Source organism: Lepisosteus oculatus, chromosome 9 (genome assembly GCF_040954835.1).
Source record: "Lepisosteus oculatus isolate fLepOcu1 chromosome 9, fLepOcu1.hap2, whole genome shotgun sequence".
NCBI classification, from domain to species: Eukaryota; Metazoa; Chordata; class Actinopteri; order Semionotiformes; family Lepisosteidae; genus Lepisosteus; species Lepisosteus oculatus.
The window spans coordinates 14,772,502-14,799,362 of NC_090704.1; the positions used below are offsets into that span (position 1 = coordinate 14,772,502).

The 26,861-nt window shown below is 37.2% G+C and overlaps 2 protein-coding genes and 1 long non-coding RNA gene across 4 annotated transcripts; 2 read left to right on the plus strand and 1 right to left on the minus strand.

Annotated features, from left to right (window-relative positions):
- The first annotated feature begins 223 nt into the window (after positions 1-223).
- Positions 224-14,255, plus strand: cfap57 (cilia and flagella associated protein 57). Of its 2 annotated transcripts, none has more exons than XM_015355647.2 (23): positions 224-278; positions 731-929; positions 2,321-2,634; positions 3,079-3,338; positions 3,864-4,032; positions 4,325-4,477; positions 4,703-4,842; positions 5,161-5,326; positions 5,587-5,700; positions 5,944-6,156; positions 7,303-7,476; positions 7,731-7,892; positions 8,272-8,427; positions 8,972-9,065; positions 9,475-9,665; positions 10,119-10,292; positions 11,111-11,269; positions 11,908-12,051; positions 12,306-12,422; positions 12,621-12,755; positions 13,168-13,311; positions 13,489-13,624; positions 13,973-14,255. In XM_015355647.2, the coding sequence occupies exons 2-23, from the start codon at positions 773-775 to the stop codon at positions 14,155-14,157; spliced, it is 3,657 nt and encodes a 1,218-aa protein (XP_015211133.1). In that variant the 5' UTR covers positions 224-278; positions 731-772; the 3' UTR covers positions 14,158-14,255. The 2 variants fall into 2 exon arrangements, with proteins under 2 accessions (XP_015211133.1, XP_006634972.1); XM_006634909.3 differs by having other exon boundaries at positions 734-929.
- Positions 5,560-10,169, minus strand: LOC138241186 (uncharacterized). The gene is made up of 2 exons (XR_011190383.1): positions 10,080-10,169; positions 5,560-6,132 (listed from the first exon to the last, which is right to left on the minus strand). It is a non-coding gene; the product is annotated as an uncharacterized lncRNA (long non-coding RNA).
- Positions 14,256-15,048: 793 nt separating the features above from the next.
- Positions 15,049-26,797, plus strand: LOC102695932 (transmembrane protein 125). Its single transcript, XM_015355650.2, has 3 exons — positions 15,049-15,387; positions 20,137-21,422; positions 22,601-26,797. Exon 3 carries the CDS (start codon positions 22,640-22,642, stop codon positions 23,291-23,293), a length of 654 nt encoding a protein of 217 aa, XP_015211136.1. The 5' UTR covers positions 15,049-15,387; positions 20,137-21,422; positions 22,601-22,639; the 3' UTR covers positions 23,294-26,797.
- The last annotated feature ends 64 nt before the right edge of the window (positions 26,798-26,861 follow it).

The following is a 26,861-nucleotide window of genomic DNA, read 5'->3' on the forward strand; positions in this document are numbered from 1 at the left end:
AATAATCAGTAAGTGTTAAAATATAATAAATATAAAAATATCAAATTCAATGTTTCCTTTATTTATTGATAAATCGACTGAGCAAATTCTACATTTATTAAATTTGGGAACTAAAAGAGAACTTCACTACAATTCCCGGTACACATCACTGCCGTAAAGATGTCTGGGAGCATTCGTTGTCACAGTAACACGTGAACTTGACACTTTCTGTCCCCTTGGTAACCGGTAAACAATGTTAGCGGGACTGCAAACTGGGCTCGCTGCAGACACAAGTGTTGGTAGGTGTCAACATATTTTTTTTTAAAGAAGCGACGAATTAAGGACTTCTGAAGTTTAAAAAACACAACATATACGTTAAAGAGTCAAAAGTGTAAAGAAATATACCAAAAAAGGATTTTTAAATATTGATAATGACTTAAGCTTTTATATATCCGTTGTGACTTTTTTCGCGTTAAGGCAAAAACTTTGTACAACACTTAGAGTAGGACATTTCTAGCTAATTAAAATGATAAAAACTAAAATAATGTACCGGTATCAACAATTATCTTTCTATTAGTGCCTGGAATAAATAAATATTTAATATTAAATTAAATATATTGGTAAAATATGATAAAGTTATTTTAAAATGCGGCGAATGAGAGTATAGTTTTTCACTGAATCGATATTGCATTTTAATTGAGCACAATGCATTTTTGGCTTATGGGATTTGTAGAATTGGATCTTGTATTAGCAGGTCCGCCAAGTGACTCGCAGGGCGAGCAATCGCTGAACAATGTCTGCGGTTGTTATTCAGTCTCATCACATCTTCGGTCTCCGGGCCGGGGTGACCAATAATCTCCTGTACTTTGATGAGCAAACTGTCATCTTCCCATCTGGAAACAACTGTGTGCGCTACAACATTGACCAGAAATGGCAGAAGTTTATTCCAGGTAAGAAAATGCATCTCCATAAATTGACTATATTGTGTTGTCTTTTTAGATTGTGGACCTCAATATGGGAACTCGGTATCTTTGATTTTAAGGAACGGTCTGTGGTTAATTCTGTTCTAATTATCTAAAGAAGCATTAAGAATATTTTTCTTGCAAATGAAACAAACATATAATATTAGATATAAGGTGTGTGAATGTGCCAATTGGATGGATATAATTCGTAGAGTGCCATAGAGGTCTGTGTTCGGAGCACTATGCTGACTAGTTTGTATCAATGATCTAGATTCTGGCATACATAGTAAAATACTGAAATTCACAGACATCAAAACAGGAGGATTAGCAAAAACAGAAGAAAGTGAAAAGGAAATTTAAAAAGATTCAGATGGAATTCAAGTCTGAACAAACATCTAGTAGATGACATCTAATGTAGACAACTACAGAGTGTTACATGCAGATACCAAAGACATAAACCATAAATTAAAATGGAAAACATGAAGCTGCCTATAAAACATACTTATGGATTTTTGTACGATGTGACAGACACTTCTAGACAATAAACAGGCAAACAGAATGTTAGTATATATATTTAAGAACATAGAGTTATAGTTATAAAATTTAAATGATGTGCTGTAATGTTAAAGTTGTACAATACACTAGTAACACTTAGAATGGGTGCATAACTTAGGTTAATATGATACAAAAGAGGTATTGCCTCTCTGGACTGAATACAGAGAAGAGTGATCAGCTACATACCTGTATTCAGAAGATTATCCTACTCTAAAGGTCTAAAAGAAGTAAAACCTTATACCCTGAAATAGAGAAGACTATGAGTTGACCTAATTCAAGAATTCAAAAAAATGTTCCAGGGGAGACTTTCCTTAACAGCTGTGTTGTGTCTTGCTTGGTTTGCGTTCGTGTGGGTCCGCCTTTGAAGAGAGGGAACTTTAGGCTGTGGAATGTCTTGACTCAGGGACTCATAAACTGTAAATATTTTGTAGATACTAGTTTGTGTGTCTTGTATATTTGAATTATAACTTAATCTTTGTATGTGTTTTAAGTTTGTCTCCTCGTTATTATGCCACCTTTAAACTGTATAACAGTTTATAACACGTGGCCAAACTTGACTATAGACAGCATTTTATTAATTTTATGTGTAATAATTATTGCAACTAGTATACAATTAACATTCATTAATTAACATAATAATTAGTGTCTAGTATATACAAATAACACCTTTGTATAAGGACCCTACATTTAAAATCCCCCTATTTATAATATTTAGCATCACATTTCAAACAGATTTGGAACTCTTTTGCATGTCTGTCACGTTTAACAGAACAATAACCGATAATGTGGAGACTGTTAACCATCAGTGCTACTATGCTCTGCAGGCACAGAGAGAAGCCATGGCATGCAAGCCCTGGCCATTAGCTCCAACCGCCGCTACCTGGCCGTGTCAGAGAGAGGCGAGAAAGGCACCATCACTGTGTACGACCTGCAGCATGAGCAGAGCAGGAAGAGGAAAGTCCTGAGTGGGGGGGACTCCCCAGTGCAGGACTTTGTCTACATGGCTTTCTCTCCAGACTCCAAATACCTCATTGGCCAATCGGGGGCTCCAGACTGGACCCTGTTCTACTGGATGTGGGAGAAACAAAAGGTGATGGCCACAGTGAAGACTGGCACCACAACTAACCCTATCTCCCAGGTACTGAACAAAACAGGGTTTAAGTTTGCACGCGACTAGTTTAGATGGCCACCTTATAGTCCTTCTTGAGTTTCTACTGACTTTGCCACCAGTGGAAGCTAATAAAGATAAATTGCATGAGGGTGGATAAAAAAACAAAACCCTTTTAAAAACCTGAGGCATGAAGAAAAAGTGATGAAAACAGTCTTAAACTCAAAAAAGACATGATTGTGAGTGGATGTGTTGGATTTATGTAATTTGAACATACACTGTTGACCACAAGTTAAATGGGTTAATGTAACTTTTTATTAATTGAAATATCAATGTAAGTGTAGACAGTGGTGACTAATTTCTTTTAATCATTAGGTTTAAACTAATGAGTTATTTTGATTTGTCTATCTGTAAGTGAAAAAACAAAAAGGAGCTATTAATGTTTTAAAATACACATTTCTTTTATTTCCTAAGGTTAGTTTTAATCCTCAGGACAACACACAGATCTGCGTGAGTGGAAATGGGGTGTTTAAACTCTTCCGCTATGCTGAAGGAACCCTCAAACAATCCAACTTCCAGAAGCTGGAGGCTCACAACTTCCTGTCCCACATGTGGGTGTCGGATGAGAGAGTTATTGTCGGCACAGAGACCGGGAGGCTCCTGGTGTTTGAGTCAGGAGATCTGCGCTGGGAGATGAGTGTGGTGCCAAAGTTAACCACTAGAGATACTGACAGGTACAGTGAGAGAGGGAGGCTGGAGAGACAAACAACAACTGTTTCTAAGCTGTTCACTGATGCTCCTCTTAAATATGTAGTACAGACGTTTCTTAAGGGACCTCAGAAATTTGCAATGAAAATGTTGACTGAATCTTCTGCTGTTTATGCCACCAATTACATCCATGTGTCAGAAATGTGTACACTTGAATCAGGAAGTTAAATAACCGAAAGTTTAAATTTCCAAAGTAAAGCACTTGGAATCAATGGCATCATATGAACACAGGTTGATATTAGGAACAAGAGAAGTATTTCATTTATGCCAAGTACTGTATGAGTCCCCAGTTCTTCTTGATACATTTGTGTTGTGTACAGAGATTATTATGACAACAGATTAACAATGCCTGTTCATCCATCTTGTGTGTTCATCCATCCACCTTCAACAATAAATGCGCATTAAAGCGACAAATAATATGTTAACTTTCACACTTATAATGTAAAAACATAAAATGCATGCAGTTACAAACTTCTGTTTTTGCTTGTTAGGTCAGTGGAAAAAAGCATGCTGGATGAGCCAATGTCCACCTCTCTTCCTCATGTCTCAGCCATAACTGCCTATTCCAAGGGGTTTGCCTGTGCAGCTGGGCCGGGGACAGTGTGCTTGTTTGAGAAGACAGACGAAAAGGACACATATAAGAGAACCAGGGAGATCAGGGTGAGAGAGTATTGTCTCTTGACTTGATTTGATTACAGAAATGTTACTTCCTTTATCAAACCTTACAAAAGTTTAGTCTAGAACTTTTATCAAGTTGGAGAAGACAGGATCATAAAAATGTACTACGGAGATTCCAAGTTCAGTATGCTTGTTGTGGACTTTATCATCTACATTTAATACAGGTATTAACTTATTTTGTTAGTTCATTCCTGATGAGATACTATATAGTGTGTTGCATGGTGTATCACAAGCCAGTGGCCAGTCAGCAGTAAAGATTGTGCTTCACTAACAGATTCCTTCAGACCAGTACAGTAATGAGCCCAGCCTGGCAGAGCAGCAGGAGATTTCTTCACTGTGTATCAGCCCTTCAGAGGAAACCCTCGTTGCCAGCACTGACCGTGGCCAGCTCTACAGCATTACCCTCTCCTCTGCAGAGATGAGCAAGGTACTGCTGATGTACACCCATTCAGATTCTATTGGCTTGTGAAAGGCCAAACATAATTCTAATTTTTATGGAATGTTTTTTTAAGTATTAATTCCTTATGTACATATTGCACTGCCATTTCAGTGTTACATAAAAATGTTGTTTAAGATTCCTGAAGTGATTAAGAACCTATAGTGGTCTTTGAATTTACATTGAAGTTTTGTTTGCATGTTGTGTTATTTGAAGGGGGAGCAAGCACAGTTTGAGTTCCTGTCCCACTCCTTTCACTCTGGCATCATCACTGGTCTGTCCATATGCATCCGTAAACCTCTCATTGCCACCTGCTCTCTGGACCACTCTGTTCGAATCTGGAGTTTTGAGAACAAGTAAGCAGAATGACCAGATAAGTGCACAGTGTTTCATCCTCCTGGGCTGCTTTACAACTTTCCATTTCCACAGATGTCATTGTCTTTTAAAAACTACAGTTTTCAATGTCAGGAAAATAAAATCAGGAAAAGTCAGGTACTTTGACTATTATGAACATCTGCTATTATTGTATACAACATAATTTGCATAGCACATTCTATTTATATGAATATAATATTTATATTACCATTTAAGATGCCTATAGTGCTGGTTTAGCATTGTGTATTTGTACATATTTTTGTTTATGTCCTCTCTACTGAACCCTCCACTCGTTCCAGCACGTTGGAACTTTATAAAGAGTTCCAGGAGGAGGCATACAGCATTGCACTCCACCCATCTGGTCTTTTCATCCTGGTGGGATTCTCAGATAAATTGCGGCTGATGAACCTGCTCATTGATGATATCAGGACCTTTAAAGAATTCACCGTGCGGGGATGCAGAGAGGTGAGATCAAACACAGAAACAGATCCATTCAGTAGTGCAGATTCGTTCTAACAGTTGCTCAGTGTAAATGTATCAATTTGAAAAAGAAATATTAAGGAATTCTTGTAGTTCAATAACTGCATATATCAACATTTTAAAACAAGAAGTTTTGTCCCCACTTTGGAAGTTCTAACTGTATTGATGCCTGTCGTGTATACTGTAGGAAGCAAATGAAGTGCATTACATGCTACAGATTTCAGATAAGACTGCTTTATTTCCAGTGTGCTTTTAGTCATGGTGGCCACCTGTTCGCAGCTGTCAATGGAAACATCATTCACATCTATTCGACAACAACATTTGAAAACATCCTTAACCTGAAAGGACACAATGGAAAGGTGAGACAAGGCACCTGTTTGTTCAAGCTTAACCTATATGCTTGCATTTACAACTGAACATGGTGCTTAATGAGTGGCATTATGTACAGTAAATGTGAACTTGCATTCTGAGTGAGATAAAGCCAGTTAAAAAGAAAATAAAAAAATACAGAATACTTGAAGTTTTCAGAGTCTTGGCAAAATTGCAGCTGCAAGGTAATACCGATTTTTTTCTTGTGATTTGCTTTCTTGTGTGCTCCTCAGGTACGGTCCATTGTGTGGAGTGCTGATGACAGCAGGCTGGTGTCTTGTGGCATGGATGGAGCTGTCTATGAGTGGAACACCCTCACCGGCAAACGGGAATCAGAGAGCGTCTTGAAATCCTGCAGCTACAATGATATCACCATCTCTTCTGACAGCAAGACCATCTTTGCTGTCGGCTCAGACTGCACTCTGAAAGAGATCACAGATTGCCAGGTGTGGGAAGCGTACTGTAGAGATTCCTTTGCTTTTTTCTCTGTGTGGCTGAGAACATCATTTCATATATGCATGATCAAAACTAGCTGATGTTTTTGAATAATTCTGTTTCATGCCTTATGGAAAAAGTAATTTCTCACTTTACTCACTTTTTAAATGCAGTACATTAGAACTTTGCTGTATTCTCCCTGACACTATATACAGCATCAGAATCCAATTCTAATCTTCTTATCTAGTACAGGGACAAAGGGGAAGCCTGAATCTAACATGGCAAGCAATGAGTGCAAAGTGAGATACATCCTGGATGGGATACCAGTAGTATCAGAATCACATGGCATAATTATCTTATTTGTTGGTGTGTAGCCTTTTTACATAAATACACAGCTGTGCAAAAGTCAAACATTTTGCATTGTTCTGCTCTTTTCAGTCAATGTTTTTCCTTCTTTATGTAGAAACATATCTATAGTGATTTTCTACTGATGTTATTTATTTAGGGTTAGGTTTAATCCTGACAGATCAGGTATTGCAATAGACAACCTTTTAGTTGTATTGATATGGACGGAGGAATGAATGAAAATAATGACAAGCAACACCAGACAATCTTTTAAGATTACTTGGTAAATGTGATGGAAAAGCTACTACAAACATTCAAATTTGCTGCATGTGTATAATTCATCTGGGTTGTTCTAACCATGTTTTCAAACCTCCCAAATTCAATATGAATTAACAATTTCACATTTCACATTCAATTCTCATACAAACATAAATATTTAAATTAGAAGAATTGGTTAAGGCATAAAGAAATTGTTCATGCTCATGACAGAATATTTCAAATCAATTGTACACTTCTGTGTCAGATTCCTTTAGATTTTTTTTTATTTTTGTCCTGCAATGTTTGAAGAACAACAGGTTGTTCCTTGTTCTAAGTTAGATGACTACTATAAATAGTCCTGCAGTCCTGCTCTGCTATGGTGACTCATACGCTATTTAATATTACTTTGTTATTGTTATACAATATTTGTTTTTAATGGCAGCAAAGTGTGTAGTATGTGTACAAGAACATGTTTCTCTCTACAATCAGTATGTTTTATTTTTTAATCATATTCTAATTTTAAAGGAAAAAATATTTATATTTTGCTTTTATAGATCCTGCGAGAAGTTTACTCTGATGATGTGGTATACACCAGTGTAGTGATGTCTCGATCAGGACGAATGTTGTTCACCGGCACATCTCTTGGAACAATTAGAGCCATCAAATACCCTTTACCAATACAAAAAGACTGGACCGAGTATCAGGCACATGCTGCACCTGTGACAAAGGTGCGTTTCAGTATTTTATTATTCATAAATATGTTAAACATGCCAGCTAAGACCCAAAAGTCATATAACAATACTATATTATTATGAAGTGTACTGTATGAAAGATGAAAGATGTTGAATCTTTCATCTTTATCCAATTTGCATTTTTAATAAATGATTTGAAGATTAGGTCATTTAAGAAAAGGTCTAGGAAAACAACAACCAAATCAATTAATGTTTCACTCATTCCATGCCTCTTATGGTTGCGCCTGCAGATGGTTATCACATTTGATGACCAGTATTTGCTGACAGTATCAGAGGATGGGTGTTTGCTGATCTGGAAGATAATTGACAAAGAAGGACGAGGCCTAAAACGAGACAAAGAGGTCACCTATGCAGAAGAGATTCTCATCACCAAGTCTGACTTGGAAGAGAAGGTAATTGTAGTTTATTTGGTATGTCATACAGTAGGGCAGTAACAGTGCAATAAAAAGGAGTGATTAGCGAAGTCATATATAATATAGAGTATATGGTATATAATATATATAATTTATCAATGCATACAATTTTTACTTTCATTTTGTATTAAAGAATGTATACATTCCTAAAAAAACATTATTGTGAAGTAAGGACATTAAATACTATCCAGCATTAATAGTTATATTTCTAGTGTTTTACATTATGTTGGGATTAATTGTGTGTCACTTTTCTTTTGTTTTGCTTACATAGTTAAATTCTAAGTCTCTTCGAACATAAGAAGTATAAAAAATTGGGAAAAAGAGAGATGATTTTTTTCTCTTTATCTCCATGTTACAGAATCAGGTCATGCTGGAATTGAAAACGAGGGTAGAAGAGTTGAAAATGGAGAATGAGTACCAGCTCCGACTGAAGGACATGAATTACAATGAGAAAATCAAAGAGCTGACTGAGAAATTTATCCAGGAAATGGAGTCCCTGAAAACAAAGAACCAGGTGTGCGATCAGCAGGACCTTTATAAATAATGCGGCAGATTTAAATTTACAAAACATATTCAACAATTTTGTATTAGCTTAAATTTAAACCATAAGCCAAGCTTCTACTGTATAAACTTCCAGAGATATTACAAAATGATTGAGGGGACATAATTCCAAGTGGAAATTGACTCTTTTTCTATTGCCAAGAAAAGGTTAATCAGAATAAAATGTTCCTTATGCCAGTGATGTGACTGAATTAGCAACACTTTACAGTGGAGTACAACACCACATTCAGCAGGTTACTTAAGTCTTATGAAACTACCATGAATTTGAACCTGGTTAAATTACCTCAATATTTTTTTTCACTTTTTACTAATTTGAGTAATCCCAGAGGATGGTTCAATAAATGTGCCCAAGTGCATCGAATCTCTTTTCCTGAGGTGTTCTGGTGGCTTTTAATCAAATTTCAAAGCTAACGTTACGCAAACTATCTACAGTGTTTTAAAAACGAATGACTTCCCTCACTGGAATATTCAGCCTTTTCATGCCTGGTTTCATAAAGGTTCTCAAAACAGAGAAGGAGAAACAGGAGCAGGCTCACGAAGAGGAGCTGGCAGTGGTGATGGAAAAACACTCCAAAGAACAGCAGGACTTAGGTGATTTCTCCGACTTTCCACCAGTTAGGGTATTTAATTAAAAGCGACTAATGAAACATTATTACATCATAGTACTGTATATTGATCTTGTACATGCACCATTAGAATTACTAGTAGAATTAGTAGCATTTTTAAAGATTTTAAGTGATATCATGGCCTAATTAAACGTTCAAATCAGATGAAAGACACCATATTGTAACTGAAAAGTTAAATATTATTTTTTAAGAACACAATGTTTTTTTATTATAATACATTTTTGTTGGTATAATGGCAATCCAATTGTTTTAGTAGTGATATGCTGTGCTACAACGAGACAAAGCAAACTACACCAAAAGACTGACCAAAGCCAAATTATTTGTACTTAAATCTCCTGCTGGTCTAAACCTGCTGTCTAACATCCCTTATGCAGAGTCAGCGAACAACCAAAAGCTGATGCTGGAGTATGAAAAGTACCAAGAGCTGCAGGTGAAGTCCCAGAGAATGCAGGAGGAGTATGAGAAGCAGCTGCATGAGATGGAGGAGAGCAAGACCCAGGCACTGGAGGAGCTCACAGAGTACTATGAGTCCAAGCTTCAGGAGAAACTGCTAATGCTGGAGCAGGTAACAGTGTTAACACTAGACTTCTATAGAAATATTTGTAATGGCATTTGATTAAAGCATTTCATAAGGACACTTTAAAAGTTGTACTGGAACAGGTTTTGAAATGTTTAAAAAAATCAAAGTCTGCATTTTCTCTCGATGACCAAAAATATTTAAGCAGATCTTAAAGATAACAAGTAACAAGTGATATTTGTACAGGGAGAATTAAATTGAAGGAGTGCCAACAGCACAGACCCAAATAATCCTTTTAAAATCAGTAGAAGGTTTCTAAAGCAACAGTTACATAATGCTGCAAAAAAAACATTGAAATAAAAAAATCAGGAAAATGGAACTAATGTTCTCATATTTTAATTTAATGAACAACTGAAGATCTATTAATTTTTTTTTTCAATTTGATTCAGTGTTGCACCTTACCTGGCCTTCTGTGTCTCAGTCTTGTGATCTCTCTGACAGTGTCAGGATGAGTCACGGCAGCAGGTGCGAGAGTTCGAGGAGTCCAAGAAGCAGATGGAGGAAGATGGGGATCGGGAGATCCAGGACATCCGCATCAAGTACGAGAGACGACTGAGAGACGAGAAGGAGACCAACATGCGACTGAAGGGTGAGACCGGAATCATGAGGAAAAAGGTGGGAACAAATTTAGAGAGAGGAAAGCTTCCAGTCCACTGAATCACTTTTTTTCCCATTCTAACTCAAGCCATGTCCTCATAGCAAAGTACTATATAAACCATTGCTGTAAACAGAAAAACCCAAATGAGAGATACCATCATGTATGATGTGATTATGAAGATGTGTGATAAAGTATGGAAGAAGGACTTTGGTGTTAGGATTTATAGCAATGCTGGGAAAAATAATATTTGCAGTGACTCTTACATGGATTGTATGTGAAAAATTCAAAACTCATTTTAAGTTACGTTTTTACAGTAGATGTCAAGAATCTTAATGTCAAAAATGTTGTCAAGGATGTCAAAATGTTTATTATTTTTATTGTATTAATTTTAATTTAAGAAACAGAATATTTCAATTTGACCCTATGACAAAATAGGGTGTCCCAAAGGCCAGAGAGTTAGACTGTTGCCTCGTAGCTCTTGAGTCCTGGCTTTGACTCCGGACTGTGGGACCTTCTGTGTTGAGTTGCATATTGCATATTTTCGTTGTGTTCTCCTGGGGTTGTGCCAAGTGCTCCAGTTTCCTGCTTCTCTCCAAAGTCATGGTGGCTAGATTATTTGGTGTCTATAAGGAGTTCCTATTTGCAATGGACTGGAGACTGGACTTCAGTTCAGAGTGTTTTCCTGCCTTGTGCTTCCATGACAGGGGACTCTTACCAGGAATAAAAGACGCTCCAATAGTGGCTGAATAAATTGAATACATCAAATGTATTTTATAGTGACATTTTCTTCAATGTGATTTTCTAAGACCCTTCTGTCTTTCCTTTGTCAAATCAGTTCAGCAGTCTGCAGAAAGAGATTGATGACAGGAATCTGGAGATTGAAAAACTGAAGTCAGAGCAACAGAAATTGCAAGGAGTCATCAGATCCCTAGAAAAGGATATCCTTGGACTAAAGAAGGAGATCCAAGAGAGAGATGAAACTATCCAGGACAAGGTGTGTGATGCCTGAGTTATCTTACAAATACAAACGTAAATATCAACTCTCAAACTTAGCTTCTGAAAAAAAGGATTAAATGCAAAACACATACAGACAGCTGATTGCAACAATACCTGCCATACAAATACCAAGTCAGCAACAGCTGGGAACAAGGGGGAAGTTTGAAAGCTGAAGATGAAAGATTACATTATGAGTGCTATTATAGTGAAGCTTGCGGAAGACTCCCAAACCAACAGTTCATTGCTTCTTTGTATGATGTCTGTTTTAATTGGTAATTTGCTTAATGTTTGAATGTCACAGCTGCTGGTTATGAAAAGATTAGCCCCAAGACACCTTTAGAAATAGTTTTCTGTATCCCAGCAGCTGTGAGCTAACAATTTCAAATAATTAATTGGACTGAGCAGAAATTGTACCAAATGTTTTTTTAATAATTAAGGAATTCAATTCAAACAGTACCACACATTAAACATGAAATGTGTATTAATCAATGCAATTAATGCAAAAGATTGGTTTGTGCTTTAGGACTTGTTTTCCAATTCAGAGCGTATTTATTACTGAACTAAAACAAAATGTTTTGTTTGAATGGCTAAAATGAAGTTTAGCAATAGGGACTGAAAGTTGTTTCTCGTCTGTAGGAGAAGCGCATCTATGACCTGAAGAAGAAAAACCAGGAACTGGAGAAGTTTAAGTTTGTACTAGACTATAAAATCAAAGAACTGAAAAAACAGATTGAACCAAGAGAGAATGACATTAAAGAAATGAAGGAGCAGATTCAAGAGGTAAAATGGGTGTCATGTGCTGCAACGTACATGTTAAGTACTCTCTACCACCACTGAATTCCACTAAATACACAACAGTTGTACTGTACTACAATTGTACTATAATATTTAAAGACTGTCTTATATAATTCTGTTTAAAGAGAAGTTTAGCAAGCACTTTTAAATCTACTGTGTTTAATATAAAAACTGTTTTAAAATACGAACTGGGTTTAAAATGAAAAAGACTCTACAATACATGCCCTTTGTCTTGTTAGATGGAGAGTGAATTAGAACGATTCCATAAACAGAATACACAGCTGGAGCTCAACATTACGGAGCTGAAGCAGAAACTGAAGGCCACTGACAAGGAGATGCACAAGGAAATGCAAAGGGTATGTCCTTCAATCCAGGACCACTTTTGAACCAAGTGCTTGTGAATAAGGCGTATACATTACGGAGAGTAATGAGCAAGATAGATGACATCATATTTTAGATGATGTAAGGGTAGAGGGTAAAGAACAAGGTATAATGTTTTCTCATGAGCTGCTTTTTCAATCCTTAATTTCTTTCTCTGTTTTTTCTCCCTATAGGTGCGAGATGTGGAGGCTTTAGTAAGGAGGTTTAAAACTGATCTGCACAACTGTGTTGGATTTATTCAGGAGCCAAAGAAACTGAAAGACAGCATTCGAGAACTTTATGACAGATACGTCCAGCAATCTGATGTGGTAAGAGGCTCCTGCTGTTTACTCTGAGCTTACAGAAACAGAGTTTAGAAATGTACTGAAGATATTACTTAAAAACTTTCTCTCGTTTTTATATGTACACATACGGCTGAATCTCTCACATTATTTTACTAAACAGTACAGGAACAACCATAAAAAAACAAAAACTATTATTTTCACTCTTGAAGACACATTTCTTAAAGAGTTTTTTTTATACAGTACTGATCAGCAACTTTGTGAGAAATGGCTCCATTACCTTAGCATCTATTCTGTCAGTTTTAGGTTAGAACAATATTCATAAACAGATGCATTTAGGAATGTGTTTGGTGTTGTAATTTTACTTTCTTATTGTCACTGCCTTATTGCTGAGTGTTGAGCCTAGTCCTGTGTGTGACTGCTCATGGTTTCATGGCAGGTAGACATTGTGGGAGTAGAAGCAGATATCCAGCGTGAGTACACACGCCAGAGGGAACACCTGGAGAGGAATGTGGCCTCCCTAAAGAAGAAGATGCTCAAGGATGCAGAAATCCATAGAGCCGACAATGTCAAAATCATGCAGGTTAGATATAATGCATTATTAATACAGCATATACAGCTCAATAAACACATTGAGAATAAATTAATGTGTATAACTGTTTGAAATAATGGGCCACCAAGTCTTTGTGATTCTAACTGCATCAATTCTATAATACGCTGTGATATATGTTATGTATACTGTATATGTGTGTCCAAGCAGGAAAACGTCTGCTTAATCAAGGAGATAAATGATTTAAGAAGAGAGCTGAAGCTGGTGCGAACTCAGGTCCATGATTATGAAGCAACAATGGGGCTCAACAAAAAGAACAAGAAGCAGAATCCAATTGAAATAAGAGGTAATCTTTATCTCTTGAACTCTATTTATTATTTATTGATAGGCTTGCATGTCTGTTCCATTCTATTCCATATTCATAGAAGCCATTGGTGAGAGCAGTGACTTTTCTTACCACTAGATGTCACCTTAATGCCAGTCATATGGAATTACAAGAGGTTATAAGAGGCACAGGTTAAACTTAAAAAACATATTTGTAAATACTGTATATAATTATGTTTCACATATTTTAAGGTATTTATTTGCCTAACTGAAATACGATTGTATGGAGTAAATGTGATCTATACAAGCTTTTTAAATAAGGAAAGATTATTGAAGTCTGAAAAATACGTTTTTGTCCACTTGTTTCAAGCTCATTCTGCAGATGGCCATGGAAGCAAAGCGGTGGCCCGGTTGGACTTCGAGCAGGAAGCAGAGAGAATTATCGAACTCCAGCGCTTGGAAATCCAGCGACTCCGGGACCAAATTCAGACCCAAGGGCAGGGCCACATACTGCGGCCCCCATCTGGAGCTAGACTGCCTGCATTGACTGCCTGAGATATGACAGTCCCCCAGCCTTGTTCACCCTCTCTCTGTTTCGATGTGTCAACATAATAGAGCTCTATAACTTTTTTGTTAATAAAGCAGATTGCGTACCTGTGCTTTGTTTTATTTCACTTATTCTTAGCACTTAAATAATTTTAAATTCACACATTTTACTATTTGCTGCTCAAGATACGTGTATCAAGATACTGAGATATATTAATAAAATCTGAAACAACTGTTCAAGCCTCGTAATGTGTTACCACAAAAATGTTTGTGGGGATGCGTTTCGCTTCTAATTATCCCAGTGTCAAATACAGTATATTAATGGATATATTAGGGTTAATACACACAAGTACTGTATGAACCTATGAATTCATGTGGCAGCAGTGTGTTTAAAGACTTATTCCTTTAACTAAAACAATGAGTTATACAGGGACATGATAGTAAATGTAAAAGATGCTACCCATTACTATCAATCAATATTTTGTTATCTACGTAAGGTATTCATTTCTTTGCAATGCACAGCAACAAGTATCAGTGAAAATTATCCACCGGCAGAAGGCAAGGTTTAGACGTAAATAAAATAATTGCTGGAGTGCTGCATTATTACTGACACAGAAAGAGTTAATTAATCTGAGTTTGCTGTTTGGAGGGGTGTAAAAGAACAGATAAGAGTAGCAGAATTGTTGTGACTGTTTTAATGACAGGCGGCTACTGCTTCTCGATTCTTATGCCATTAATAACGAACTGAAGAAAACCTCTGACGTTCATGAATCACAACCTTTGGAAACATGAAACTCAGGCTCTATGGGACAAGCTGGGGAAACGGGATAAGAAGGCAACATATCTACAGTAGATATCCTCCTGCTGAGATGAAAAAAATATTTTTTTATAACAGAACAAACCTTCCCTACGGGACGCTGGTGAAAGGTCAGCTTGAACGAGATCCATTCTATCCCATCGTCCAAGCCACACCTGATACAGGAAAAGTCTGTTTGCAGTCTCCGTACACCTGCAATACAATTCCGGTGAGCGCTGTCATTTGCGTTAGCAAGCTTTATGAATGAGTGGTAAATACGGAGAGTCTTAGCCAGGAAGATGATCCATCTATCATACAGCATACTGTAGTGTAAAACGTCAGGCAGTAGGATCAGGCAGTAGTAAGAAGTGTCACGATCGACGCGAAATTGATACGAGGAAGAGGCTGTTAGGATTACACCTGCCTGCGTCGTAACAAAATAGGTAAGAACCTTCTTAAGCTACCACATCTTACATGTTACTTCATGTACCTGTATCCGTGTAGATATTTGATCATACCAGAGATCACTTTCCCAAAATGACTTTGGTGTTGCATGTGAAGTGCAGGCGTCTATACTGTAGCTCCACTGTTCTGAGACAGTTCTGAGAGTTGTGGAGATGTTCAGTGTTACGCTGTAACTTTTCCTCCATCTTTCAACTTCAGGTTTCTTATAACACAGCTCTCCCATTTGCAGAAGAAAAAAAACATGCGTGGGACTATGTATGTTGCATTTCGTTCAAAAACACAAAATAATTTACACAATTATTATTGTGTAAAAAAACACAAAATAATTGTCTGTATAACAGCATTTAACAGTATATGGGCATATTGCTGTAATTGTTAGGCAACGACAATCGACTGAGAGCCCTGTGTTAAAATAACTATTCCTCGTTTTGTCAAAGTATGGTAAACCGGTAGTATAATTGAAATATGCAGATGTATTTATTATTGGTAAATGCTTGTCGCGTGACACTGGAACATTCCTTATTCCGCTGTGCTTGTATTGTTCAGCGCTTCCTCAAAAGGTGAGGAAAAGATACGCATTCCCAAACTGATTGTAAACCTATGGCTAAATATGGGGTTACCACGTGTTGAGAACATGGAATAGAATTAAAATTTGTTTTCTGATTTTGAAAACTTTTGTTCTCCAAAGAGGTGGTCAGTGTTTAAAATCAGTGAACTGTCTGGGATGTGTGACTGAAGTAACAACTACGTGATCATTACCTGTACGTGAAACTTGAAAAAAACTGGCATACTAAGTGAAACCACAGAATATGATTTTAATTAACTGTTGCGTTGTTTTGATGTATTAGCTAATTAGATGTGTTAAAATAAATTAGTTTTCGTTGTGTTTTTGATGTTTAACTGAAGTATTTGCATTGTCCTGATCTTGCCTTTTGCAAAGGTCTTTGATTAATGTTATTACGGTTTACATAGAGGAAACCTGTTCTTAAGCAAACTAAATAATAAAATGATGTAATGCCATATATTATACATCATATTTGTAAATTTGATAGCAGCAGTAGAATTCTTCGACAGCTGCGATTTGTGAAGAACTCAGTGTCTTGTTTCTCTTACAAATCTTATCATGACCATAAGATTTTCACTTAACATATTTTAAGAATACTATACGTTATCCCGTTCAATTTACTGTAGCTTAATTTGTACATTCAATGAGGTTTTGGTTAAACGATCACAATTTGTTTTATTAATTTCCACAGTTTCTGTGATTTAAAATAACGTAAGCGAGGCATGAAGCGAGTTTTGCATTGAGTTGTTTAGGAGTTTTTAGAACTAATCATATTGTTTCAACGTATTTATAACGAAATGTATTTGCTTAAGGATTTGTGTTTTTGCCATTAGCTGTACGCACAGTATGTACTGTAATAATACAGGGCTGGAGTCACAGTGCAGCAGCTCTACTGATTATCCTTAAAAACTCAATTATAGCAAGAAGCTATAACAAGTATCATATTTTGTTCAAATAATTTAAATTAAATATAAAACGTTGCAAAACTTAACTAAATGGATGCTGTTAACTCTGAAAGACTTTTCTGGAAGGTTTAATTTTGGGACGGAAAAATTATGAGCACTGTACAATTAACCTGCATGCAGTAAAAGGACTCTGCTCCTAACAACCATTAACACTTGTAGGCACATGTCTGGGTATTATTGAGGCTGTGGAGTTTTCTTCCTAAAGAAATAATCGCATTGGCATAGAACAATTAGTTATAAACAAGACTGCACCTTTTTATTCAATGGTATAATACACTTCATTTCAGATCTTTTCAGTCAGTAAATCTTTACACCTGTAGTCACTTAGCTTTTGAGAAGTAATTATAATTAATTGTATAGCCTCTTACTAAAATACAGTACTGTTGTGACACAACCACAGCAACATATACAACCTTAATAAACACACAACTAGTTTAATTTGACGCAAAAGTGAATTATAGTCTGAATTTAAATCCATCACACCCTTCACAGCTTTCTTCATAACCAGCAAGAATTAAACTATTGAGATTAGCTGTCATGTTCACATATGACAAAGCTACATCTTTACATTAAAGAATAATACAAATCCCATTAATAAAACCCAAACCAATTAAAATAGTTTATCCAATAAGCAACAAAACGTAGTGTTAGATAACAATTAAAAATAATTTTCCCAGTTTGTGTTGTGTATTGCTTGCATTTTTGATAGGAAGTGACAACTTCTGATATGGTGTAATTATGAGTCTTAAAAGTTATATAAGACTTCCCTAAGGGATAGTGTCCCTCCCAGTTTTGATTTCTGTGTTCCAGAGGGAGCCTGTGCCAAATTTGGGATCCTTTGTCAGCAGCATTACACTTTGGATAAGAAATGGACTAGCTCAGCTTTGTGATGTCTGGCATCGGCCCAAGTTGTATCCAGGCCATCTGGTTGTTGGTGGAAGCCGTTAACAAGCTCTAATTGTCCTTTTGATACCAGAAATATCAACCTGTGATTGCCAATTTATATGGAGATCTGATGGCATTGTATTTGTTCTTGATTAATTTTATTATTATGGGCTTAGTAAACAACCATTACCGAGGTAACTTACAATATGAAACATTTCATTTAAGTGTAGGAAGGAACAATTGTGCAGGTGCAGTAATGTCAGAAAGTGGCACACAAATGACATAGTAAAAACTGAACCAGCATAAAGAGCACTTACATAAACACCCTGTCAGTTTGTATTCCATCTTTCGGTAGGTACTGTAAGTAGGAAGTTACATTACACGTCTGAGAGAAAGCATTATTCCTATAAAGTGTTTGGAAAGAAGTGATGTGAATGTAAAAAATTCTAACTTATGTGTATATGATTACATGCATACATAGCTACATTGTATAGAGCTCTGCCCCTCTAGAGTTTTGTGTGCTTAATGGAGCTACCACATTATGGTTCGCCACTGTCCCTTTCATTTTCAATTACTTGTATTCATTCACCAGACACGTTTGTCCAAAGTGTCTTATAGTCGCATCCAGTCAAGGTGCAAATGGAAGAATCTTACAAATGGCGCATAGCAGTCGCATAAAACAATAAAGCAGTAAGTGCTTCGCCAGAAGTGATCAGTGAGCAAAGCTCAGGCAATGACACAAATATATTACGCAGCATAAAGGGCCTCTGTTCTGAGGAACTTGGACCAATGCCATTTCAGTATCAGGTAGTAAGGAACTCCCATTTCTGTCAAAAAAGATTTGAATATGCTGTGTGCTTTAGATTAGTGTGTATGGAGGAATAAACAAGCAGGCTTCACCGAGTTAGAAAGTGCTGACGTGCTGGGGGATGAGCATTTTAATTGGTGAACTAATTAGTGTTGTAGTACAGCAGCTGTGCTCTTGGAGCTCTAGACTTGGACTTTGGGTCCTGCTGAAAATTCAAACACTGTTAGAGAATCAATGTAGAAAATTACATATGTAAAAGATCTATCGTAGAAATATTGTAACGCATACAGCCGACATTACAAGTTGCGTTGACGTCACCGCACTTCCCTGTGAATAGAAGGCACCTCAGTGGCTGGGCTGAGGGGAGATTTCCCTTTAGCTCAACTGGCATGGTCCCTGTAGAGCGACGCCGGAGGCCCGGGTTCAAATCCCCAGCAGTGGGGGGCCAACTGGAGGCGGCAGTGGCGAGGGTGCATACCCACGTGAACTGAGAGCACTACAGTATATTAAGTATGAAAACATTTCTATGTATAATTATCTGTCATAGAAATGTACACAAGAAAGTGAACACTGATGCATTTACTGTATCTCTTGCATAGGATCAAATTTACTTGACAAATCCCATGATTCTGTAAGCATGTTTGTAACTGAAGGCAGTGTTTTCTTTCAAAAAGCATATAAATACAATTTCTAGAAAGCCCTACGCCTGTCTTACTCTTACAAAAACGTTTGGGATATTATTGATCTATCAATAACAGACAGGAAAATCACACCAGGCTCACGTACAGTATGTGTGCCTCATTCACCATTTGTAAACCTTTTGTGACCTATTTTTGGCTGAGAAAAATCCCAAGAGGGAGGAGAGAATAGTGTCGTGCATTGCTCAAATCTCCTTTGCTCTATTGATGAGATCGAATTCCTTAAAAATAGCAGAAGCAGTGAGGAAAGAGCAGAGAGTGAGAAGCATTTCTTTTTTGGTTCTGTGATTCTTAGCTGATTTCCCTTATTTCAGAAAGAATACTGTATACAGGTACACGAGGCCAGTATCTTCAGACATGGTAGTTCATATTTATAACTTGTCTACTCATCTATACTGTAGCTGATCAAGCCTTTCGAGGTTGCTTGTTCTTTCTCCTAAGTAGGTTTTAGATTTAAAAGAAACAACTGGACCCAGGATAATGCAGTTCTGTTACCATGACGTAAGTTTGGGCATGTCTTATGACATAAGATAGACACTGCCATTCTGTTTCAATTCTGCCATTCTGTTTCTGTTTCATTGCACCCTGTGTGAGATCACTTACCCATATGCAAAACACAGCACTCCTGTACCAGCCGATATTCTCTGAACGCTGTTTTTTGAGTTTTGCAGAGTTTGCTGTTCCAGTGCTGGCTAGTCATGTTTTCCCACCCTAATGAGATCTCTTGTACAATCGAGAACCTCTGTCCCTTTTAAATAAAAGTTATTTTTGCGGATCTGATTCTGTCATTTTCCTTGGCTGCGCAGGGGACACGAGAGGATCTGTGACGGCGGCAAGGCTGCGATTTCTCTCATTGTTCTCCACAAGTGGGCACGGAGTGGCAGAGAGCATGGGCAAGCTGTGACAGGACCGGGCCATGTCTGGGCAGAGCAGCTGCTAAATAAAGCCATTGAAGTTCAGACAGCGCTGCCTCTCTGTCCCACCCCAGCACACACAAACACACGGCCATCAGCCGGGTCTGTCATACAGACACCGTCCCCAGATCCCTGTTTCATCTTCAATGGCAGCGCAGACACTTGGCACAGACACCTCCAGCAAGGATGCCAGCCTGGAGAGCTCCTCTGCTCCCATGGTGTGAAGACAACAGCATGAAGAGGGACAAACCAGAAAAGGAAAAAAAGAACAAGTACTTTCTGCAAAGGGAGATCATTGCGGACCCAAGTCCTGCATCTTGCTTTCAAAGCCTGTTTTAGTGAAGCACGAGAAACTGATGGATGTGTCACTGTCACAGAAGCCATTCCGATCTTTTTTTTAAAGCGATATAAATACGCTTACGGATTGCACGAAGTGAGGAAAAAAAAGAGAACTTGCTTGGCTGAAATATACACCAGATTCATGATACTCTTTGGTCTATTTTTGTGTTCTAGCACAGCCTTCATGAATTATTTAAATAACAGCCTTTATCCGATTGTGTGAAGCCAATCTTAACGATGGTGGTAATCCTACAGATTGGAGTGCACAGTGTGAGGCTTAAATTAAAACAAGACTTGAGTGAGAAGAGAACCACATCGAATATAAAATCTAAAGGCAGAGGCCTTCCTTTAACTACCCATAGGTTTAATGCTCACATTATTCTGGCAGAGTGTTAATAAGATATAAAGGTTTATTTCACCTACCAATACACAGTCTGTGTTTCGGTTTGCTGGCTTCCTAGTTGTGAGAATTATCCTTTAATTGATGGGACTTTAAAAAAAAACAACTGATACAATGGAAATCTACTCTGCAGAAAAGAAGGACTTTCTGTTAGAAAGATGATTCTTGACATGTCCAAGGTGTGCAGTCAACACTAAAGAAGAAGGCTTTCCACTGAGGAACCAGTGAGATAGGAGGGTCCATTTTCTATTTTGTATCGCAGGGAACGTAATGACACATTTGGTGATGTTGCACATTGTTATCATTTATGTTTGAAAAAATAAAAATTGGATGCTGACTTCCAGGAGACAATACTCAGTGGAGTGAGGCACAGTTGCTCACACTTCTTTTCCAGGGTCGAGGAGCAACTCGCAAAGAAAGCCTACAAGGGAGTTTCCAGGTATTTAAATCTGCTTTCCTTACGGACACTAATCCTGCCCTCCTCTCTCTGTCTGCAGTACTCTACAGTAACCTGGCTGCCCCTCACAGCTTGATGGTCAGGATGAAATCAAGCAAAGCTCAGCAGAGACACACATTTGAAGCTGAAGAGCAATGCTTTATAGTAGTACTGTACTGGATTCTAGCTTCACTGAATTAGGGGGTGTATTGCAGACTGCACATTTCACTGAACTTTTAACATTATAAAAACCCTATTAATATTTGCAATAACTGCTAATTATCGTGCACAATGTACAGTACGTGCAATGACACATTTGAATTCAGTGCACTGTAGGTCAATGATAAGTAGCTGCTTAGTCTAATTGAAAAGAAAAATCAACAACAAACCCTAGCAAAATTTTGCACCTCAAACAAAATGAAAATTATATCAAGGACATACTGTATGTGAATATATAAGACCTTGAATATTTCTTCTTGCATGGGCTTTCATTTATAAGTAATTCAACACTAAAAATTCAAAAAAAGAATACATTTGGCTGAAATAGGTTGCAATATACAATAGGCTTAGATATTCTTTTGATGTCATGTACAATTACTGTTTTATTTTTCAATTCAGAAATGCATTTCTCATCTTTGTGCTTGAATGATAAAGTGTTTTTGCAAATCACAGCAGGGAGTTATTTTTATAACTTTGTTAGTGAACACACTGACGGAAATGTCTGTAAAATTACGCTAAAGGTAATTAAGGTAAAAGCATTAAAACCTGCAATTGTGGCAGAGATGTTTAATAATTTTTAAGACCAGATTTCTTTAAACTTCATAAAGAAGTACAACAGTGCAAGTTTTGAGCATTATTGGGTTTTAAACCATTTCAATTTTTACTGTTTTATTGAGAGAATTGTTTGTATTAATATGTTTTTTTATGCTTTAATAATTCAAAAATAATTTGACTATATTGGCAGTATTGGAAGCTTTTACAAATTTAACACGTCCGATAATTCAAAACAGAATATTGCCAGTTCAGGGTTTAATTATAGATATTTCTTGGTGAATAAGACCCAGATTGTTTTACCCTGAGGTACAGAATGTGATAAGACGTGTTAAATACAGAACAGGAGTGGGACTGTAGAGAATCCAATTACAGGGACTCACCAGGCTGTGTGTCTGGCTCTTTGGAAGGGGCTGTGGCGTGGCAGTGCGGACAGCAGGCAGGGCAAAATGCCTGAGATGGATGACCTCTCTCCTCCACGGAGCCAGGTGGACCCAGCCCAGATCCAGAGGAACGTCCTGGAGGAGCAGGTGGAGCTGTGGTGGTTCCGGGAGCCCCGCAAGTCCATCCTGTGCTACTGCACATCTCTGGTGCTGATCCTGGGCTGTGGCATAGGGGGCGTGGCGCTTTTGTCCACCACCACCAGCTTGTCCAGCGAGTGGAGACTGGGTGTCGGCATGGCCCTCTGCTTGCTTGCCCTGGCCGTGCTCCTCAAGCAGTTGCTGAGCTCCGCCATCCAGGACATGAACTGCGTGCGCAGCCGCCAGCGCATCGAGATGCTGAAGAGTGGGGGTTTCTCTGACCTGCTGGTCATCCTGCTCACTGGACTGGCGCTGGTGATCTGTGGGATTGTCCTGCTCAACCTTGCCCTTGCCAGTGGGATGCCCAGGCCTGGGCTCACCCTGAATGACATGTTCATCTCAGGGGTTGTCCTCGCTGCTGCAGGGTGCGTGACTGTCTTGTCCTTGGCAGGGTACTGCATTGTGGTCTTTATCCTCAACAGGACAGATGCTGGCCAGAGGCTGCGGGACAGGGGTGTCAGGATCTTTACCATTTCTGGACAGATGAGAGAAACCACTTCCAGCATGGCCAACCTAATCTAGTATGATCCCAGCAAAAGGGCAATACTGTGGGCTGAAGGGGGAAGCTGAAAGGTTTAGTATGTGTCATAGTTTTCTAAAATGTCCTATAACTGTGGTTGAAAAGGGAAGATGTTCTGTGCTCAGGTAAGTCATGACAGGAGGACTGTGAATAGGTGATCTGTGAGACTCAAGGAACTGTAAGAAGAAACACCAGCATGAAGGAATTATACTGAAAACAGTTGGTGTTTTTACAATAGCAGATAGCACATTACAAAACATGCTTTTAAAAACATAAATTCATACTGATCTCACCAAATGAAAGCAGATTTTCACACCCAGAACAGGTTTGAAGAAAGCTGCAAAGCTACAAAAAATTCCACTAAAAAATTACTTGAATGAGAAAAAAAGTCTGGCTATCTGTCTCTTTGATTATCTTAACCTGTCTAGTTATTTGTCTGCTGTTGTACACATCTCTTTCTACCTATCAGTCTTCTACCTATCAGCCTTCTTTCTGAAGCTAATTGATCATCCATCCATTTCTTGAAGAAGCCAGGGTATCTGCCATCAACATGGTTGAACACCTTCAGAGCACTGCAACCCTTTGGGTTAAGACATGCATTCTGTTTTAAGTTTTAAATGCACCTCTGTGTCCTCTGGTTTGTGTTTTACTATTGATTCTGAGGAAGTCCATAGGATTGGCTTCATCAGTGCCTTTGAGGACATGTGTAGTACTGTATAAGTATATGTAATACAATAATACTTGAATGCGATCTACTCAGTCCTGCCTGTTCAGTTCTTTCAGTCTGTCATGGTAAGACATTCCTTTGATCCTTGCTGCAGTATTGTAAATGTGATCTTACTTTTATGTTGTACAGTTTTAACATAACATCCCTGTGGTTGTATTCTGTGGTTATCTTATTGCTATAGTGATGATCCTCTAGTTTAGTTATAATTATTTTTTCTATAATCTTGCAATGTAATAGAGACTTATTGGTCTATAAGAGTTTTGTCCCCTTGTCTCTAGTCAGTAGATATTACTCCATCTTAAGTGACTGTTGGAGCTCTGTTAATGGTCTATTAATAACATTTCGTGTATCATTATAATTAAGAGAATACAATCAGGACCCAGAGTGCATCTTAGGTACTTCTAAAGCTTGTAACACATCTATGTCTTCTATGCTGATATTATTTAATATACAGTTTAACTGTGTCTTTCTTGAGGCATGTAGTCTGTTCCTTTCTTTTTAAACATCTAAATGAAATATTTAATATGTTAGCTATCATCTAAAATATTACATCTTTTTCTCTGAGAAGCTTACTTAATCTTTTGTTGTTCTCTTGCTGTTGTAATATTTATTTGTATTTTCTTTCATTTAATTCAGTCTTTTAGCCCTTTTATAAATTATATTAATTTTACATAACTAGGGCAAGTTATTTTTAAATGCTTTATATAGTGCTTTCTTTCTCCTTATATACTTGTTGATTGATATATTGAACCAACTTTGGCTACTGCTTGTCTGATTTTGATTTGCTTACTCAAATAATAAAGTTTCCATGGTTAAGGCAGCATATCTTTAAGCTGTTGCCAAACATTTTCTACTGATTCTAGTCTATCCTCTTCGTATCCCATTCTACTTCTGTTAAGCTCTGTTTCATTCTTTGAGTCCTGCTTTCCTGCTTTTGGACTCCTGTACTCTCTCAAAGTATACTTCAAAGGACACCATATTATAATCATAGATCTCCAGTGGACCTCTGTGATCTCTATTCTCCAACCTGTCTTGATTGTTTGAAAAGGCTAAATCAATAAAAGCATTCCACGTAGTAGGTGTTCTGAGAAAGTGATTAAGAAAGCAGTCATTGGCCCATGGGAAGGGCTTCAGTTTGGTTCATATTCATGAGCTAATCACACAAGCCATTTTTAATGACATTTTAAAGGATGTTCATATAACATTACATTTATATAATATCAAATGTTTTAACTTGTCAGGATTTCAGAATGATTTAATCTGATTTAATCCGATTCCTTCCTTTCTGAAATGTTTGCATTCTTGAGAGAAATTTCCTGAGGTACACGTTAAGAATTTTAAAAATCTTAACATGTACCTGCCATTACAAAGGTGAAACTTGTTCTTCCTAAAAAAACCTCAAGTAACGATACATCCAATCTAATTATACAGTGGTTTGGAAAAGATATGCAGTACATGCTCAATAAAGTAAACAACTAGCAAAAATCGGGGACCAATTTGTACATATAACCAGTGTTTTTTTACAGTCACATCAGTTACTTTCTGTGACATAATTTGCCCTTCATGAGCAGCCAATCTATTTTGCCTCCCAAAAAATGTATCTTTTACATTTACAATATACAGTCCTTCAGAGTGCATATTTTTGGAAAATGTCCCAATTAAGATTAAATCTTATAGAAATCCTGACAGACCATTGAGTATTATATTTACAGCCCAAGTCATTTAAGCCATTCAACATCATGAGAGGAACTTTGTCACTGAAAACATATCATAACTCCAACCAAATCTAAGGTATGTGATTTATACATATAAAATCTTAACACATAGTCTCTTGTGATGTTTTACAGAACTTTTTTTTTCTGAAGAAATGCTTGTACTGTTTGTTTTATTTCTGAAATTGTGTCATAAATCATTATTAATTACAAATAAATAATAGGAAATTGCTTCACCGGAGACTATTGATCATGCCACAGAGTGTCAATTTAAAATTCTGAAAAAAAAATAGAACATAGTAAATGCTTCCTTCTCCAGTTGAAGAACAATATTCCCAAAAAATTTTTTTTATCCCTGAACAACTTTTATTCCTTACCTGTCTCAGCAATTTCTTACTGTACTTGAACTTGATTTGTACTTACGCATGAGGAATGTCACTGGACTTTGCTGTTTACAGACTGATTTTTTACTTCAATTGTGTCTGATGTTGTGTAATACAACTTATTATAAAATTAAAACTTTAATCTGTAACAAAGACAAAATATCACTTATTTTAATGCTGGAAACCAAACTCCAAATTAAAGCATCCTTTGTGTGGTAAAAATATAAAGAAGTTATTTGCAAGCTCTAATATAGTATTTCTAATGATGAAAGATGCCCCTGTATATTAGTTTTAATTACAGTATTTGTATCTTGTCAATTTTTGTACTGATGTTTGTATAAAGCACATGAAAAAAAAGTCATTCAGCTTTTTGCTTTGAGATGGTAATATTCTATAAAAAAAGGAAAATGAAACTGAAGGGTTTTATATTTAATGTTGAAATCAAATCCTTTCCCTCCTTTCACTTTTTTGCCCGGCTAGTTTGGAAATTAAATGTCAAAACTGCTGACCAGGTTATTCACAAACATGTCTTTTTTTTAAATGTCTCTTAACATAAAGACTTGACTATCCTCTGGTGTTGCTCTCAGATCGTTAGACCTGCTGTTGTAGTTTACTGCCCAACAAACTCCTAAATAGGATCCTGCCAGATGCTGTTTGCAGACAAAAAACACCTATTTGGATATAATAATAATAATTATAATAATTGCTTACACTTATATAGCGCTTTTCTGGACACTCCACTCAAAGC